The following is a 19,076-nucleotide window of genomic DNA, read 5'->3' on the forward strand; positions in this document are numbered from 1 at the left end:
CGTTGACATTAGTATCTTCGTCTCTTCGATTTACTTTGGTCGGGCTTCAGTATATTTTGGGATAGATTTGCATATATATATATATATTGTCGGGCCACGTCGACACAAGCTCAAGCAGAACCGGCGTGCGTCTCGTCACAAGCGACGTGGCCCCCGCCGAGCCGGCGTCATGCCCTAGTCTTCCCACGTGAGCCATCGACCGTAGGATCAGCGTCATCGGCGGTACAGATCTCCCTAACTGCTGACCAACCCTGCGAACGACATTGAAGGGCTGGGAAAGCTCGGAATCTCCCTCTCCTCCTCGATTTCGCTTCGGTGCTTCACCTCCTCGGCTCATCCTCCACCGCCTCCGACCAGTTCCCCCCTCTGCATCAGGTTAGGGTTCCGTTCCTATCTCGATAACAAGTGATCTTCGCTTTCGATTTCCTGTTCCCCTTCTAATTTCTTTCGTTTAATGTCGGTATTTTGGGTTCTTTGTGGTGATCTTGGGGGAAATGTCAGTTCTTGGTTGTTTTTTGTTGTATCATTTGCTTGATTCGTACTATGGTCGTGTTTTCGTAGGGAAAGGTAGGGGAGTTCGGGACCTGAGAAATCGGTTATCATGTTTGGGCGTGCACCTAAGAAGAGCGATAACACCAAGTACTACGAGGTTCTTGGCGTTCCCAACAGTGCGAACCAGGATGAGCTTAAGAAGGCTTATAGGAAGGCCGCCATAAAGAATCACCCGGATAAGGGTGGAGATCCTGAGAAAGTGAGACCTTTTAATCTACTTTTGCCTTTTGTTTGCCTTTCCTGTTCTGTTAATGGTTAGTTTCGGTCGATTAATTCATTGGAGCAGTTTAAGGAGTTGGCTCAAGCATATGAAGTTCTTAGTGATCCTGAAAAGCGAGAAATTTATGATAAATATGGGGAAGATGCACTTAAAGAGGGAATGGGAGGAGGCAGTGGTGGCGGCGGCGGGTTTCACAGTCCATTTGACATATTTGAGCAGTTCTTTGGTGGTAGCACCTTCGGTGGTGGTAGTTTTGGTGGTGAGGGAGATCTCTCTTGCTATTCCTTTTGGTTTGCTTTGTGATTTCTATTGAGTATTTATCAATTGAATTTGTTCGGTCTAAAGGTGGCAGTTCGAGAGGCCGCAGGCAGAAACAAGGTGAAGACGTAGTTCACAGTCTGAAGGTGTCATTGGAAGACGTGTATAATGGGACATCAAAAAAACTTTCACTATCAAGAAGTGCATTATGCCAAAAGTGCAAAGGGTATGCATCTTAAGATCCTACACTTTTGTTTTGTTTTGTTTGGAAATTCCATCCATGATGCTCATTAGCTTAATTGGAAGAATATGTGCTATTTCTAACTCACCATGAGCTTGCGATTGGTATTAAATGCTATAGATTTGACTGATGTATTTCCACTTTTCCTTTATACTGACTCTTGAGTTGTATTGCTAATTCAATCTAATTTGGGCATGCTTAAGTACATGCACTTTCACTTTACCTATATACTAGCTTTTAAATTGTACATTGTTACCTATTCTCTGAAATTGTTAATAAATTTTAATAGGATCTAATGCTATTAAAGGCATGCTTAAGTTTTTCTTAGGCGGAAGCTCATTGAGGTTTGGATTTCAGCCTTATCTGTCATGATTGGCCTGATAGACCAACGACCCATTAGAATCATTGGGACTAAAAATGCTTTACAATCATCTAACCCCATAAACAACAACATCCTCCCACTTCTGATGTGGAAATACTAGGGTGTAATAATCTTCTCCACTTAAAGTCTCTTTGTTGTTCTTGTTAAGGTCTCAGGCACCTTGCATAGCCCTGAATCATGCCTTAGTATGTTGCATGTGAGGCCCACAATGCAGCTCACCAGTGGCTTCAGACTATAATGTGCCAACATCCTGAACCAGGTGTAGCTCTTTCCATTTTGGTCCTGCTACACAGCTTAGTATAAGGTCTACTTTAATACCACTTGTCAAGAGGCAACCTTATGGACTACCAGCCCAATAATTTGGAGGCCTAGAATAGTGATCCTGATCTTTTTGAGGCATTTCATATTGGCTTTTGCCATCCCAGATCAAATAAGCTGATCTGGATTGGGATAAAATTATTTGTGGCTTTATCCCTTAAAACCACAGGTCAACTAGCACTAGTGTCATATTGATTTAATGCCATGTTCTGAACATCATGCAAACATGGTACACATTGGACAGGCCCTGGTTTGACCCAGACTGAGTTGCTAAAAAAGATTGTACTGGGGTGATATTAGCCACGTTTCATCCAAGAACGTTGTGATATCATGTTTACGAAATTAATAATTGTCCAATTGGATAGAGCAAAGATGGGTGTCAACTGTTAGGTAGTATTAATCTGTTTCATACTAGTGGAGTGTGTACAATTTTAGTTTGGTGTGAGCCACTCTTTTATCTTGCTTGCTTCATTCTTCTTGGTGGAAGCACTGATGCTCATATTATTTACACATCTTAGCATAGACGCTGGCATGTCCTAGAGTTTCTAGGAAGAAGTACCAATCAAGTATTCACAATTTTATCAATTCAGTTTATTCCATTTTTATGATAATTATGGTGCCATTTGTACCTACAACAATAAGAAGTGTTTTCGCATTTGTCATTCAGGAATCTATTTTCTGTGTTTTGTTTGTTTGTTGATCATTTCAGAAAAGGTTCGAAGAGTGGAGCATCAGGGAGATGTTATGGATGTCAAGGGACAGGAATGAGGACTGTTACTAGACAAATTGGACTAGGCATGATCCAGCAGATGCAGCATGTTTGTCCTGAATGCAGAGGCTCAGGTGCTGTCAATCTTTTTTCTTCACCTGCTTGTTTCATGTAACATAAGCATTTGCTTTAGAATGTTATTCTGAATAAATTGTTTTGCAGGTGAGGTCATCAGTGATAAGGACAAGTGTCCACAATGTAAGGGGAACAAAGTTGTACAGGAAAAGAAGGTCTTGGAGGTGCATGTTGAGAAAGGAATGCAACATGGTCAGAGGATTGTATTCCAAGGAGAAGCTGATGAAGCTGTAAGAAAGGATCATGTGTCTCATAGTTTATCTTGTTTAGCTTTAAACTTCTTGTCAATTTAGATTTTTTTTTCCTCAGAAGATTCTACGTTTGTATGTGTTTACCTTTCAGCATGTATGTGTTTTGCTAGAAATTACAAGGCTAACTATGAATACAACATATTCTGATATTATATGATAAACAGCATTTTTGTTACTGTTTCAATTAGTTATACATTCTTCTATTTTATTTTGCATTTGTGCTTGTTGTCTTTGGGTCAGTTGTCTCTGAATCTCTTGTTACTTCTCTCCCCTAATATGTATCCTGCTGCTTGCAATGCCTTGTTTTGCAGCCGGATACGGTGACAGGAGATATAATTTTCGTCGTACAACTTAAGGAGCACCCAAAGTTCAGAAGGAAGGATGATGACCTCTATATTGATCGTACTCTCTGTCTGACAGAGGCACTTTGTGGTTTTCAGTTTGTTCTGACACATCTTGATGGCAGACAGTTGCTTATTAAGTCAAATACTGGCGAAGTTGTTAAACCTGGTAAGCATCTTATATTCATGTCACCCGAGTATATTTCTATCACCAATTCTTTCTTCCGGTGACTTGAAATAATCTATTGCCTTGGTTTTTTTGGCATTAAATGTCACTTCTCTTCGATCAGGTCAATATAAAGCAATCGATGATGAAGGAATGCCTCATCATGGGAGGCCATTCATGAAGGGCCGCCTTTATGTCCAGTTCAATGTTGAATTTCCTGACACAGGTGTGTTCTCTCCTGATCAATGCCGTGCGCTGGAGAAGATTCTGCCACCGAGGCCAAGCAACCACATTTCAAATATGGAACCAGATGAGTGTGAAGAGACCACCATGTATGATGTTAATATTGAAGAGGAGATGAGGCGACAGCGCCAGCAGCGGCAGCAGGAAGCCTACGATGAAGATGAAGATGCGGGTCCACGTGTACAATGTGCCCAGCAGTAAATTTCTATGATATGTTGTCTTGTGGGGAGTAGTCAGGCCTTTCCTGCTTCATTCTAGATTTCAATAACTTAACAGCATTCCTTATACGTACTGTTTAAAGATAATTGCACGCAGTGGTGTGTTGATGCTTAAACTGAAAGGTTGCTTGGTCGGTGTCATTGGTTTTTCAAGTCTCTTAGATTATATTAAGATATTTTGACCAAATCCCTATCCTGTAATGTGGCAGTTTATCGGCATTATTGTCTTCTTATCTTGCTTGGTCTTTGTTAGTACAGATGCAGGATTGGGGAAAGAACTCACGCAGAAGACAACAATGCAACAACAACAGGCATCATCAAATCATTATGATCTGCAGGAGAGAAGTGTCCAACTTTGGTAGTGTATTGTGATTAAAAATCATTATTTGAGAAGCTCCCATTGTCTCCTCAGTTAATTGTTCATCTATCAAATCATAACTTTAGAGGCTGTGAATTCAATTTCCTCCAAACTGTTTCACACCGTATGGTTCTTAAGTGGTTAGGGTATGAATTAAGTATGGAGCATCTCATTTCAAGTGGTCTTGTAGAATTATCTTGAACTGGATGTCTATTAAGCCTTGTGAGGAATGGTTGGACTCCTTTCTCCCTCACAATCATGGTTGTTTGTTAACCTGTCTCATCATTCCTTTGTTGCTGTTTCATTCCCTCTGCAATCTCCACTCTCCTCTCTTCCTAATACAAGTGTCGCAATCTAGGTGTTCATTGTATATTCGTGATCTCTTTTCGATTTTTTTTTTATTGTTTTAGGTGTTTTTGATTGGTATGGCCTTTTGGTTTGTACTTCATTTTTGTAAAAAACTTAAAACATTTTATTTTGGTATGTCATGTTCTATCAACAGTATGCAATTTGTTCTATGTGCTTGAAGGGTGATATGGTATAACATTTTTAGTATGTTCATTTTTTATCTAAGCTAGCTAACGCCTTCGAGATGGCTATCATTTTACTTATCCATTCATCAATTACTAAGTTGACTCAATGTACTGCTTGATCACGGGATTAAAGCCTTAATCCCGAGGGTGATGCACAAAATAGTTCGTTATCCAAGAAAACAGACAATGGTGATAACTAAAAAGTGAAGTTCAAAAGAATGCAAGCGTTAGCCGTGTTGTTGGTTCCTCGAAGCTCTTGTTATTTCAACATTAACATTGGTTTGGTGTTGATGTATTTGAAGACTCTTATTATTTCAACATTAACATTGGTTTGGTGTTGATATATTTGAAGACGATATCTAGCCTTATTGGTAGAGACTATCATATCATCATAACTTCCACTCCCCTCTAAAATAAAAATAATTATTTCTAATCTCACTAGTCTTTATTAGTAAGTTCGATACGATGCAAGGTGGTTTCGATCTAACAAGGAACTGATATGGGTGATACATTAGTAGTATATCTTTATAAACCGTATGTCAATATAATTCAATTGTACCAATAATTAACCGATGCAACAGTACAGACCAATAAGATGAATCTTATTTGCTTTTTTATCAATTTTTGTCCTCAAGTAATCAAATATGAAACTCCTTTTGAGTATTAGATGTTATTTCTTTACTGACAATCAATATTATCTGTTTTCTCTAGTGACACTTGTGGAAAGGAAAATAATTGAAGAGATTTTAACACTTTATCAACTTCCAAAACTTTTGGGGCAACAGGTGCCAGTAAAAGATTAACATTATTCAAACCTGAGCATTGAAGAAATGTAGAGAGGCTAACTTTAGACAATTAGGGCACAGAATCATAATCCTACCATGAATAAATAAATACTTTGCATGTGGATTGGCACAAAAAGTAACTCCACATTCCATGTATGTGACATGGATAATAATAGCATCATGTCCCTGATTACCTGAATTCATTTTGTTCCAAAAAAATTAAAAGCCTTCTTATCAAAATGAATCCTTTCCCTGAGAATTACCAGTAGAGCAGTAGTAGGTTCAGTGGATCACCTCTTCTCAACACTGCATGTGTGAAGCCAATAGCTACTAAAACCTCATTTCAAATATGCTGGGCACAATTAACTATAGCGGAAATTAAACATTAAACCAGGATAAGTTGTTGAAGGGAACAGAGTGTTATCAACACCAAGTATTTTTGCCTCTGGCTATGTCATCTTTAACTACTACACCTAACATGATGCTAAATCATAGACTTCAACTAAGCAACTATAAGAATGAAGCTAAACTGTCAGAGGACATCCGAAGCAGTCATGTCGACGAGTGGTTGTTAGGGTTTGTTGATCCGTGTCACGATGACGATCATGAACACGATGATTGAGATCATAAATGAGGACTTCACCGCGTCATCAAAAGCAGTGTTCTTCTTATTCAACTCCTCTGTGTGAAAGATCTTGTGTGCCAACTTTGAGATCTGGTCAATGAACTCCATAATCTTAGACTTGGCAGTACCAAGGATCCGGCCAAGGAAGCTGGTCTTGCTATCAGCATGTTCATCTGAGTTCCCTATTTCACTGCTTGCAGATCCATCTGCCAATACACAATGTTGTAACACAAAATGAAAAAACACGAAAAAGGAAAGATGTCCATAGAATCATATGTGATAGTGTTAGCTTCCGTTTCATAAATAGTTGGGAATTAAATAAAAAACTAGATGGATATGATCAAATATAAACACTTGACACACAGTTGCCTCTCATCATCACAGGACCGGTTGACCAAAAGCATCTAGAATTTAGACATATTATGCACACATTTGGTAGCCTCATCATGCAAAAAAGACAAAGAATTATCATAATCATATATGACATTCTAAGCAATAGTAGCGACATAGTTTACCAATCATAGATAAAGATTTTTTTTTAGGTGTAAATCTATCTTAAACAGAATATATTTTTCAACCATCCACAATCAAATCCCATGACTCATAACATAAGATTGAGGATACCAAAAATATTCAATTATTATTCGTATATTATAAAACCTGTGCGGTATATAATCATTTACTGTCACTTAACAAAGTCAACTCAATAAATCTTATCAATCACTTATAACTCACGAGATCAAAGAAACACCATATTCATAAATCATAACCCACTATTTTACTACAAGTTCACATCAAAGCATGAAAATTTCATATTTAACATCTCTAAACTTCAAAACAAAACTTAGTTGTTAAACTTCCACAAACCAATTCCCATAACTTCCATGCATAGAAGATCATTATGACTCATCTTAATCCTCCTTAACATATGTCAGTTCCCCTTTAGACTTTACTAAGAAATCTTATTTTTCCATTATTTACCGAGTAGCCAAAATTTCCCAATATTACTAAGTACAATTGTCCCTGCAACTTTCCTTAATGTTTGGCATATCCCACATCAGATGATCTAAAAGGAACTCTACATGTTCACGCTTCGCTACAGGTTCAACAGCATCAATTAACCACAGTCATTTGCTATTGAAATATATAAACACATTTGATACTTGAAGTGCCTCTATAAATTAAGAGAAAATTATTCTTTCCACAAGTATGAAAACACTTCTAAGAAGCACGGACACGAAACTCGACAACACGCCATTCTTACTAAAACAGCGAGGACACGTGTATTTTATGTGTGTGTGTGTGTGTGTGTGCGTGCGCGCCCGCGCCCGCGTGTGCGTGTGATTATATATACATGTGCGTGTGTATAATATTCAATTAACATGAGTTTTATTATTGTTCATAATGCCTCATGTTCTCAAAGTTACTCAAATATTCTATTTTGTTATATTAATGCAAAAACAGCATCTCACTGAAATATCCAAGTTAAAACTGGCAAGGGTTTGGATAACTGGATACTTGATCAGATTCAAGAACAGGCAGGGTGAATTTATGGGTACCTAACCTGTCACCTTTCCCGATCTATGTAGATTGGAGTCATCATTCCTAATCCATGTAGGCATGGTAGAAAATAAGATACTTCCAAATTCCAGTGTCTACTCCAGATTTTAAAGTCAGATTAGAATACTATGAATCTGATTCAGAACAGGTAAGCATATATATACCAAAATAGGTTTTAACAAGTTAATCAGAATAAGAGTAGTAACAAAACTTAAGCATGTGACATTATAATTAGGGACATATCATGATCAATTCCTAGAAAGAAACAGAGGGAAAATCCTACTTCTGTGACCATTGGTGAGATCATGGGTTTGCACAAGCGAGGCCGCCGGTGATCCATTCCTAAAACAAAACAAAAGGCGATGGGTCCTTAAGGGCAAGAGGGATGCCGAGGGTGCACGTCGCGGGTCACCAAGGGCACGCATCACATGACAGATGCTTGACCGCCAATGAGGTTGAGGGTCACCAGGCGTACATCACAAGATAGGTCACGGCACGCAACGCGATTTGTCGAGGACACAGGTCAGTGAGGTTGCAGGTCACCAAGGGCATTGGTCAAAGCTGCATTGGCATCGTCAATGTAACTGTAGCCTATAGGTTTTGGCATTCTGCTATCGGTAGCTGCTGAAGCTTGGCTTGGAACCATTGTTGCCGCTGGCATTCTGCTCCCTCTGCAACACACCTCATTCTATTATCGGTGACAGAGGGCCACAATATTTAATGTCAAGGATCCTCCAATAAGAAGTCCTCCAAAGATTTCATGCCTCACCTTCATGTGAGGGCCTCATGAGCTCAACACCGCACGCGGCAAGGAAAGGCACAGGAGAAGTGTCCGACATGGATACACCATGCCCAAAATTAAAATTAAAATTAAAATTAAAAAATTAAAAACAAACACGTATCTTACATGTGTGTGTCCGAATGTGTTGATGACATATCCGTGTTTGACATGGATACATCTACCAAACTGACATGTACGTGCTACTTAGAAGCACTTATCCTTGAAAACCCTTTACCATTCGCACTAATGATTTAAAAGAATGACTAATGATGACCCTACATGTTGGCTTTTAGTGTCCAAAATCACATGCCTTCTCCAGGAAGAAAAGGCATACAAAATCTTTCTTGTTTCTCTATTCTTACCATTGGTTACTAAGAAATGACTCCATGTTTATCATCGTATTAACTGAAATTTATCTATGATTGTTCTCATATATTGGATTCTGTGGATCACAAGACTAATAATCATTGCTGCATCAATCGATTGAAATATTTATTCACACAAGCAAGGGAATGAATTATCAAAAATGTTTAACCTGATTGTTTATTTTCAACAAGTTAATCAGACAAATCAACTCTATTTCATTTGGACAAAGAAAAATCGGCTAATCAGTACAATTCTCTTGTACCTTGCTGTTCAAACTGCATGTTCATATATCTCAAACTTCAATCATCTCATTTCATATTTTATCTCAAAGCAGAATAAAAAAATTTTCAATGTAAATTACTTGACAAACTTTTCCAAATTAAGCTGATTTAGGATAACTTTTTCTTGCAAATACCTTCATGAAAAGATCGTCTCAGTTCCTGGACTACTTCATTATTCATTACTGCATCCCAAACAGCTGCATCAGATGAAAGCGAAACAACCATTCTCTGCATGAAGAAAACAAAAGACATTGAGAACCGAATTAGAAGTATCAATATAAGCATAACAACTTATAATTAGAAGAACCAATGTAAGCAATAACAACACCCCAAAGAAGCAGCATCAGGAGTACGCATTTGATGATGATATAAATGTTAATAAGCCAAAATGCCCATAGTATTTACGATTTAGCTAGTTAACCATATCGTAGAAACAGTAGTTGTTGGCATTCGAAATGTAGTTTGTTTCTACCTAGTGACAATCAAAACTAACTTCAAGTTCTAACTTGTGTACATTATACAAAGATGTTAGGACCAAGGTATACAGTTTCGAATAATACCGCTCGTACCGAGCGGTACATACCGGTCCGTCAACTGACCAGTACACGGACCATCCATTACCTGACGATATATATATATATATATATATAAAAGGCGATGTTGCCCCGTGTGGGAGAAGGAAAAGGCAACATCGCCGAGGCCACGTGACGTCATCTTTTATAAAAATATTTATATATAAATATATATATATTTATATATATATATATAAACGAGGCAACGTCGCCGAGGAGAAGAGAGAGGCGACGTCGCTTCGTCACCGAATTATATATATATATATATATATATGAGCGATATACTGAACGGTGTACTGCTCAGTATATAATATCGTACCGTACCAAGCGAATGTCGAAACTCCGATACGGTACGATATTTCAATCCTTGTAAATTGCTTTAGGTATAAAAGAAAACAAACGACAAATCACAAGTCATATTCATATCAAATACAGACATATAGATACATATTGTGCTTTTGGTTTCTGATATGAAAAATTATTGTAACAAGTAACTTTAATTTGTGATATCCTTAACCATGTCATGCTAAGGGATACAAGCTTAACATGCCTGATGGTTCTAATAGATCACAATGCCACATTCCTGGTTGCTTCTTTCAATAGCTGTTCTTTTAATGTTAATGTCTACAAGCAGCATCTGAACAGTAAAATATCATTTAACATAATGAAACTTGTTATGTTACATGAATGAAAACTCCATGACTTAAAAGACAGTTTATAAGAGACTTTAGGATTATTTACATAATGAACTTGCCTTCATCCAGATTATTGGCTCAATAAAAGGTGAAAAATCACTATTTTTTTAAGCAACTCGACTTCCAGTGTCTGCTTGACCAGAACAAGCTAGATTTTAAATAAGTTATATCAAAAAAGAGAAAAAAACAAAGAAGTAACTCTGCCTTATAACAAAGTTCCTTCGCGACTCTTATGAGTTGCCAGACAATGAAGAAAGTAATAACCAAATGCAGTGTGCAGACTGTACAAACATAGAGAAAATTCACATGAAAGTATATGACACAAGTCAAGAATTCACCTGAACAGTTGCATTCCTCTGGTATAATTGAAGTGCATTAAAAACTCTCTCCTCACCTCTAGACTTTAAAAAGTTCGATTCATAGAGCTGAATTGCAGGTTCAATCCAATCAGACTGACATTCAACCGAAGACCCAGACGAATAGCCTCTATGCATTGCGCCCGGTGTAGTTATGTCATCAATTACGTCCTCCGCCAGATAAGGAGACGATCCATTGTCTGAAACCTGAGATCCATCATCAGTAACCTGAGAAATCACGGCTGGTAGCAGTACCCTAAATGCAGAAAAGAGAAGGCATCACAATCAACATGAAAAATAGAAAATTGATGATATATGATTTAGATCTTGAACCTAATAATGGAATATTACAAAAATAAAGTTATTTAATGGGAGAATCAAACAGAGAAATTCTCACAAACGAAAAAAACATCAAGAAAGTATTGTTCTACATAAAGAAGTGCCAAAAAAATCTCTTGGATATAAGCAGAGGTTTACTGGTTTCTAAAATCTCACAAATCGCTCATTCTTTATCTCAAATTAGTTCTTTTTTCTCCAAGTGAAGGATTCAAGCAAAAGTCCAACATCCAAAAGAAACACTTATCGCATACTTACTTGCAACAGTACCATGAGAACAGCCAAAATGAACTCAACGACGATAAAAGAAGGGCGAAAAAGGATATTTTACGCATGGATACGAAGCTTATCTTACTGCTGAAGAGTCGAGATGGCATCGTCGGCCTCCTCCCTCGACGGCGCCGTACCGAACACGTACCGCTCAAGGGTTCCGACCCCGTCGTCCACCACTACCCCCTCGTCCCACGCATGCTCCTCTCCTCCGACCCGCTCCCACTCCTCCCCGTCGAAGAGCGCGTCGCGGGAGTCACTGACCGCCCCCTTCCTCGCGGCGGAGTCGAAGGTGGGCGCCGAGGACGAGTGCGGAGACGTCGCTCCAGACGACGAGACGCGCAGGACAGGGGCCGAACTTCCGGCGTGCGCGGCCGAGAGCGGCCCTCTGACGCGGCCCGCACCAGCCCCGACAGCGCGTCCGACGGCCCGAAGCATGTCGCCGCTGATCATTCCCGTGGAGCGTCGCATCATCGTGGGTATGTCTCCAAAAGAAAACGATGAGGACGTGAAAGAACCAACAAAAGAGGGAGAGCGGTTGGCGATAGGAGGCGAACGCCGCGGTGTCGCGCTCTGAGATGGAACACGATGCCTATAAATGCGAAGCCGCAGGTGTTGCGTACCGAAGACGGGTATCCGTCTTTGCTTTCTTCATTAATATCCTATCTTTATAGCTCATATTATTCCAATTTTAATTGCAGAATCTCCACAGATTGCGGTTTTCAAAAGCCGATGAAATCCAATTTAATTCTAGCAAATAAATTATTATTATTATTATTATTATTATTATTATTATTATTATTATTATTATTATTATTATTATTATTATTATTATTATTATATATCAACATTTAATATTTATTGATTGATGAATTAAGCCTCTTAAAATGAAATTATAAATCTTAAATAGGGGTTGTGATTAGAAGAATATCCTTTTGCATAATAATATTAAATTTTAAATTGATAATTTATTTGAAAACATGAGATAGAAAAGGTAAACATTTTAAATTTTATTTTTATTTTTAAAATTTGATGATAACCATTATATATAAAACTTTTAAATCATTGGAGGATATATATATATATATATATATATATATATATATATATATATATATATATATATATATAGCAGATGTGTTATATTAATATCAAAACTTGGAAGAGAATATATGTTATTTCTAATATATTAAAAGGATATCTTTCCAGGAAAAGAAACCCTTTGCTACTTTGTGTGGTGTGGCAAATCTGTGTCTTACAGCTGAGAAGCATAACGAATCTCTTTGCTTTATATGCATAATATGATCGACTTTGTGTTTGTGATGACAAAACTGTTCATCTGTTTTGAGAATACATCATCTGAGTTTTAGTAGCTCCATGGCGTGCTCTACGTGCTCAGCATCACCTGATACTTGTTTGAGCAGGTTCTGCACCCCATCCACCCATCTCAGCTTGGTCGTGCTGTTCTCACACTCGAACTCTATCGATCCTTGAGCTGTTCTCAGTCCAAAGCAGCATCTTTCTCCGGCGCGCTCAGGCCATGCTGCAACATCATCATACACGCCATAAACAACACCTGATCACCACAGGTTTTGTCAGATCATGTCAAAGCAGGTCATGTTTTGTGTTTGAGATTCGGAAGACTCACTCTTTTTCTTCTTGGAGAGTGCACCTCCTATGTGCTTGCTCTTGAGCTTTACTATGACCTGGGGATTGTGTCCATGTCACGTTAGCACAGATGATTAAGCTTTTAGAACATGCGATGATGAGCTTCGTTTGATTCTTCCTTTACCTGTGACTTCCTGTTGATGTAGATCGACACTCTCTTCCAGTGTAGAGTTCCTGCAAATCGAATCGACTCGAGTTGTATGTATGATCCATTGTTGATGAATTGTGTGAATCTGATCTGGATTGAGGTGTTCTGCCGTACCTTTTCCGGTGCGTTTGAGCAGCTCGCCTTCTTTGCACCAGATATCTGGGCTGCAACACTGACTCTTCTCGTACGGGATGACGGCAGCGTTGTTCCTTGCTTCTCTTTGCAGTCTCGACTTCAATGCTGCAGCTCCTCGTAATGCTGTTCAGTGAATGAAGCAAGCACGGGAATTAGCAGCTTGCGGAACGAATTATTGTTAGTCTTCTCGGTAGGTCTTTGAGAGGGATTTGGCTTCTGACCTGTTGCTGCTGCAGCAGTGAGGGTCATCAGATCGCCGGCTGTTTTGAAATCTACTGCTGAGCGTATAGCAGCAGCCACATGCTCGTGATCAACCCCAGTTTGCTCTGCGATCTCTACACAGTGCGACGCCAAGATCTCGGTGGCAGAGGCCATGGCGGCACTCATCTTTGAGGTCTGGTCACCTGAGTTCGACGCGGCAGCGACGGCAGCGACTGCTGCAGCTACGCCAGCGACGGATACCAAGGCATGGATGCGGGCTTTCTCGGCGCGGGCCCTCTCCTTGCACTTGGCTTTGGTTCGATTGGCTTCTTGGTGGTGAAACCACTTCCCGATTGCTGCAGGATTTATGCCGCTGCGTGGCTGCACAGCCATCAGAGCAAATCGTCGCCATGAGAGAATTCCCAAAGGCTTCATGGCGTTCACTCGGTCAAGCTAACGGAAACAAAGACTGCAAGTTTAGGTTAGTCAATTCATCAAACAGTTGGCTACACCGCGCTAGCTTACTCGCTTATGAGTACTCTGAGGAGGAGCAGCAGCTGCGGCAGCGATGACCAATGTCTCCGGGATCATCATCTCCGGCAGCCGATCCACGACGAAGTTCCTCTTCTTATTCCCAGCCAGAAGAGCCTTCGATATCTCGGAAGCCGACACGCTCCACGACCTCGACAAGAACTCCATCGGCTCGTGCGGCGTCTGCGGCGGAGGTATCACCGGCATCTTCAACCCACCCTCCGACATCTCCCCCTCCTCCTCCTCTTCTGCTACCAAGTCCTTCAAGCTTACCAGCTCGTCTCCCTTTCTCCTCCCCCACAAGTATCCCTTCTCCATGAACAGAACCCGATCTCTTCTTCCGTGGCTCACTTGAAAGGTGGAATTGGCTTTGAAGGATGAAGGACGAGCATATATAAGGGGGAAGGCCACACGAAGCACAAGAAGGGGGACAAGAGGTGGACAGCGGACAGCTTCCTGCACTCCTTTTGCTGCTAGTGTTCCCTGCGCTCCTGTTACTGTGGCGACGCAGTCACCGTGCCCGTCTTTGTACGCGGGGCTAATGATGGGCTTGAGTGCAGGGGACGCAACTCGCGACGAGGGAGAGGAGGAAACCTCGGCGACAAGTGTTCCTGGTCACCCGGCGCGGCCTCGTGCGCTGCTCCGCGATTCCCTACACCTTTGTTCGGGTCCGAGCTCAGCTGTCGGTGCGGGTGCAAGAAGAGCCAGCGAGCGAGCGGTTTCCGAGCTTTGTTTAGTGCTTTCATGTGCGTCGTCGTTTTCTCGAGCGATCGGTGATGCAGTGAAGTGGGGACTTTCGGTGGACTTCTACCGCTGCAAACGGGCTTTGAGACAACTGTTCACAGGTGCTCATCCTTCTCCGTTAAGGAATCCAATCTGCTGTGCGATGGATGCATCAGGAGAATGTGATTCCACCACATTGTTTGCCATCTGCGAGTGCCAAAGGAATCATGACCTTTTCGTGAAACAAAGGGTAGGTTTGCCACCACCACCATCAAAGTTGGGCAGGTAAAGGAGGAGAGCAGACATGTTACTGCAATGAAGGCAACGCAGGCAGAGAGCACCATTAAAGTGGCGACCCACTCGCTCTCGAGGGTTCGAAAACCCCCTCCAATAATTCTCTCTATTAAACGGCATGAAGCAGACACGAACGCATGGCACCCTTGTAAACGATAACTGGGGGTCATGATCGAACGCAGGCGCGTGAGGGAGGTGAGAAAGAGAGCTCGGGAGCTTGTCCTTAGTGCTGCGTGAGAGGAATGGAGTAGTGACCAACTTGCGGTGGCTTGAGAGGATGAGTTTGGCATCTCAATCATGATCTTTCTCTTTTCTTTTCCTTTGTTGCTTGTGGAGGAAGTGATGCGGCTTGATGGGTTATTATTTTAGCAGACACAGTGGACCCAGAATTCTCCGGGTTTTCATGGATTCCTTTTATTCTGCTTCTTTTGGATCTAGCAGAGACCTGCAGAAAATTTGAATGGAATTAAGATTTTGAACTCTATGTTTAAAAAAATTACGTTAACATCCCTATAATTAATAATTACGAAAGTGAAACATTCAGATCTGTTTATCCTGACTAAAACATCTTTATAATTACGACAAATGAACTTAGATATTTTACTTTGAAATACTAATATAATTTTTTAAAATAACAAACTAAAATTAGTAGTGGAAATAAAACTTAGAAACTTGTAATTGCTAAATCTGACAACAATTGACTTAAGCAAGATTCTATAATCAAATCTCATTCTCGTCATTAATATTGCAAAAACACCTTCAATGATCATATAAATACAAAGTGTCTGTGTGATAAGTTCTCTTTCTTTTTTTTTTCCTACACTTATCCTTATGGTACCATATATAGAGTTTTAAGGTTCACAATTCTTAAAGATTTGATAGAATAACCATAATTCCCAAAAGTTTTACAATAATCAACAATATTTCTCTATTTTTAATGCATTTGTATGTTTTTACATGTTCAAGAAATTATATATACTTGACTCAATTTGAACTCTCATGCTATGATTTTTTAATAATAATTAATTTGATGATGGTCTAGTGGGTACACTTACTTGATCAAGACTCAAATTCTCACCATACAATCTTATGTTAAATTAATGGTCTAATGATGGTACATCTTATGAGCTCATAAGAATTTTGATAGTTGATCTTTTTAGGATCAAGAGCACTAAGAGGGGAGGGGGGTGAATTAGTGCAGCGAAAAACTTTCGACGATTAAAACTGCGTTCGTACGATAAGAGCGATTTCGGTAGAAAAGTCGATTCGTAAATCACTTTAACTTGTGATCAAGCAAGATGCAGTTAAAGCAAGTCTATGAAGGCAGTTTGCAGTTATGAAGGAAATCAGAATGTAAGCGCAAACTGAAATATGATGTTCGTACGATAAAACTGATTTACGTCTAAACGTCGATTCGGAAAATACTGAACTTTGAAACACGATCGTAAATGTGCAGAAGGCAGTAAACTATTGAGGAGGTTTGCAGTAAAGATAATATGCTCAAAGTAAATGCAAACTAGAGAAGACGAGATTTTATAGTGGTTCGGTCAATCGTGACCTACATCCACTCCTCTGATTCTTCTTCCATCGAGGCCACCAGCATCCACTAATGATCTTCCTTTACTAGGCGAAGATCAATCTCCTTCTTACACCCCTTTTCTCCTTTTACTGGGTTTAGGAGACAACCCTTACAAGCACTCACTCTCCTCTCTTAAACAGAATTCTAACACTTAAGCTAGATGAGGGATTTCTCAACTGATTTCTACAGCTTTTCTTTCCTTTTTTGCTCTCTGTGCTTGTGTGTTTTACCCAGGGATTGAAGGGGTATTTATAGGCTCCAAACCAGTTTGAATTTGGAGCTCAAAACTATCATCTCCCGAAATTCTGGGGTCTAGCGGTTGCACCGCATGACTAGGGCGGTTGCACCGCCTAGCAGAGCTCGAAGACTGAGCCTCTGGGCGGTGCCACCTCCTGTCAGGAGCGGTTACACCTCCTGCCAGAGCTCGGAGACGGTGCCACCGCCTGATTGGGGCGGTTGCACCGCCCAGCCATAGCTCGAAGACCGAGCTCAAGCGGTTGCACCTCTGTCAGAGGCAGTTGCACCGCCCAGCCAGAGCTCGGAGACTGAGCCCTGGGCGGTGCCACTGCCGACCCAAGCGGTGCCACCTCTAGCCAAGTAATATGGGTCCGAATGGGCTGATCCATTCGGCCCAATTTGGGTCTTTTAAGGGCTCAATTGCCCCAAGATTAAGTTAATGGGATCACCTCCCATTTCTAACTTAATCATCGTGCTAACTACGAATTTCTTAAGACATTTACTGCAACTTGTTCCGGTGCGTCAATCGCTTCTTCCGGCGAGCTTCCGGCGAACATCCGACGAACCTTCGACGATGCTCCGGCGGACTTCCGGCAAACTCCTGGACTTGCGACGATCCACTTGGCGAGTTCCAACGAGCTTCTTTGGCAAGCTCCTGGACTTCTCGGATTTGTTCTCGCATAACCTCCGACGACCGTCCGAACTTCCGTCGAACTCTCGAACCCCCAACGTGAACATAGTCTTAACTTCGGCGCAACTCCTGCTGCATGTCTTTCTTTCATCGTAGTTAATCCTACACACTTAAAACAAAACTTCGATCGAGACAATTAATCCTAAGTAATTAACTAAGTTGTCCGGCATGTCATTGGTCCCTTGACGCTTCGTCCGATTCTTCGGCGCATCGTCCTCTCCTACGGCCTATTGCCCAATTGGCCAGTTGACTCCGCAACTCCGATATCCTTGGCGCAATACCCGCTCTTCTTGGCCCGATGCCCAAGTCCACGGCCCAAAGCCTTCTGTCGATACGTCGACCGATCCATCGGCCCGACGTCCAATCTTCTGACATGTTCCTCCGGCACAACTTGATTTTTCCTGCTTTAATTGTCTCATCCTGATCGAAGCATCCTGCGTCACTCAAAACGTAGATTAAAATATAAACACAATTATCAATTAGTTTCATCATCAAAATACAAGATTCAGTAAATATTTTGGGAAAAAGATCAATCTCTAATTAGCCCCTACCATTTAGATCTTACTAAACAAGAAATATAATTAGTAAAGTGCACATGCCAAAGTCATACTAATTTTCAGATGATATCATTTTGATAATAATAGCATTTTGGTAATAGCCAAGCCGCTAGCTAGTCTGACTAGTTAAGACTTTTTTTTTTCTCGAATGAGTTATCGCTAATCCTTAAGCTATTAAGAAATGAACAAAAGTATATACAAATGAACATAGATAAACCTGACTCACCCTGCATTAACAATTCTCATCCTACAAGATAAGAGCTTCAATCCTCATCATACAATCTTATAGGAACTTGATAGTTGATCGTAAGGTCTCTCATCTTCATCATTTACGATTTGCAATGTAAAAAAAATAACAAAATTATGAACAAAGGAAAATATTTTGGAAAAAGATAAATCTCTAATCAACCATTATCATTTGGATCTTGCTAAACATGAGACAAAAATTAGTAAAGTGCACACGTTAAAGTTTACTAATTCCCAAATGCTATCATATAGGTAATAGCAAATGATAGAAGATGCTATTGCCAAGCTGCTAGCTGATTAAGACTTCTTTTTTCAAATGAATCAATGTATCAATGTATATTCACTCTTAGTATATGAGATTCCAACAAAAAATAAGAGGTCATTTGGAGTGATCAAGTTTCCTAGCTTTACAAGAGATCTGATACATGTATCATCACTTTCTCCTTTGACTCTCAATAAATTGGTTACAGTGAAGTCTTAATTGAGCATGAGCATTTGATAACAAGCTTTAATA

At 40.2% G+C, this 19,076-nt stretch overlaps 3 protein-coding genes across 5 annotated transcripts; 1 reads left to right on the forward strand and 2 right to left on the reverse strand.

Moving 5' to 3' along the window:
• Positions 1–128: 128 nt before the first annotated feature.
• On the forward strand, positions 129–4,221 carry LOC135587383 (chaperone protein dnaJ A6-like). The gene is made up of 8 exons (XM_065078726.1): positions 129–375; positions 562–751; positions 839–1,031; positions 1,118–1,256; positions 2,681–2,814; positions 2,903–3,045; positions 3,378–3,576; positions 3,698–4,221. The coding sequence occupies exons 2-8, from the start codon at positions 602–604 to the stop codon at positions 4,015–4,017; spliced, it is 1,278 nt and encodes a 425-aa protein (XP_064934798.1). The 5' UTR covers positions 129–375; positions 562–601; the 3' UTR covers positions 4,018–4,221.
• A 1,817-nt stretch (positions 4,222–6,038) lies between these two features.
• On the reverse strand, positions 6,039–12,169 carry LOC103993293 (uncharacterized). The gene is made up of 4 exons (XM_009413304.3): positions 11,638–12,169; positions 10,929–11,202; positions 9,458–9,551; positions 6,039–6,541 (listed from the first exon to the last, which is right to left on the reverse strand). Exons 1-4 carry the CDS (start codon positions 12,024–12,026, stop codon positions 6,282–6,284), a joined length of 1,017 nt encoding a protein of 338 aa, XP_009411579.2. The 5' UTR covers positions 12,027–12,169; the 3' UTR covers positions 6,039–6,281.
• Positions 12,170–12,823: 654 nt separating this feature from the next.
• LOC103993292 (VAN3-binding protein) lies at positions 12,824–19,032 on the reverse strand. Of its 3 annotated transcripts, none has more exons than XM_009413302.3 (7): positions 18,543–19,032; positions 14,230–15,697; positions 13,725–14,085; positions 13,483–13,626; positions 13,345–13,394; positions 13,201–13,258; positions 12,824–13,128 (listed from the first exon to the last, which is right to left on the reverse strand). In XM_009413302.3, the coding sequence occupies exons 2-7, from the start codon at positions 14,551–14,553 to the stop codon at positions 12,908–12,910; spliced, it is 1,158 nt and encodes a 385-aa protein (XP_009411577.2). In that variant the 5' UTR covers positions 14,554–15,697; positions 18,543–19,032; the 3' UTR covers positions 12,824–12,907. The 3 variants fall into 3 exon arrangements, with proteins under 3 accessions (XP_009411577.2, XP_018686116.2, XP_009411578.2); XM_018830571.2 differs by having other exon boundaries at positions 12,824–13,095; positions 13,725–14,157; XM_009413303.3 differs by having other exon boundaries at positions 13,725–14,157.
• Positions 19,033–19,076: the final 44 nt, after the last annotated feature.

The sequence above is a fragment of the Musa acuminata genome, chromosome BXJ1-8 (assembly GCF_036884655.1).
Source record: "Musa acuminata AAA Group cultivar baxijiao chromosome BXJ1-8, Cavendish_Baxijiao_AAA, whole genome shotgun sequence".
NCBI lineage: Eukaryota > Viridiplantae > Streptophyta > Magnoliopsida > Zingiberales > Musaceae > Musa > Musa acuminata.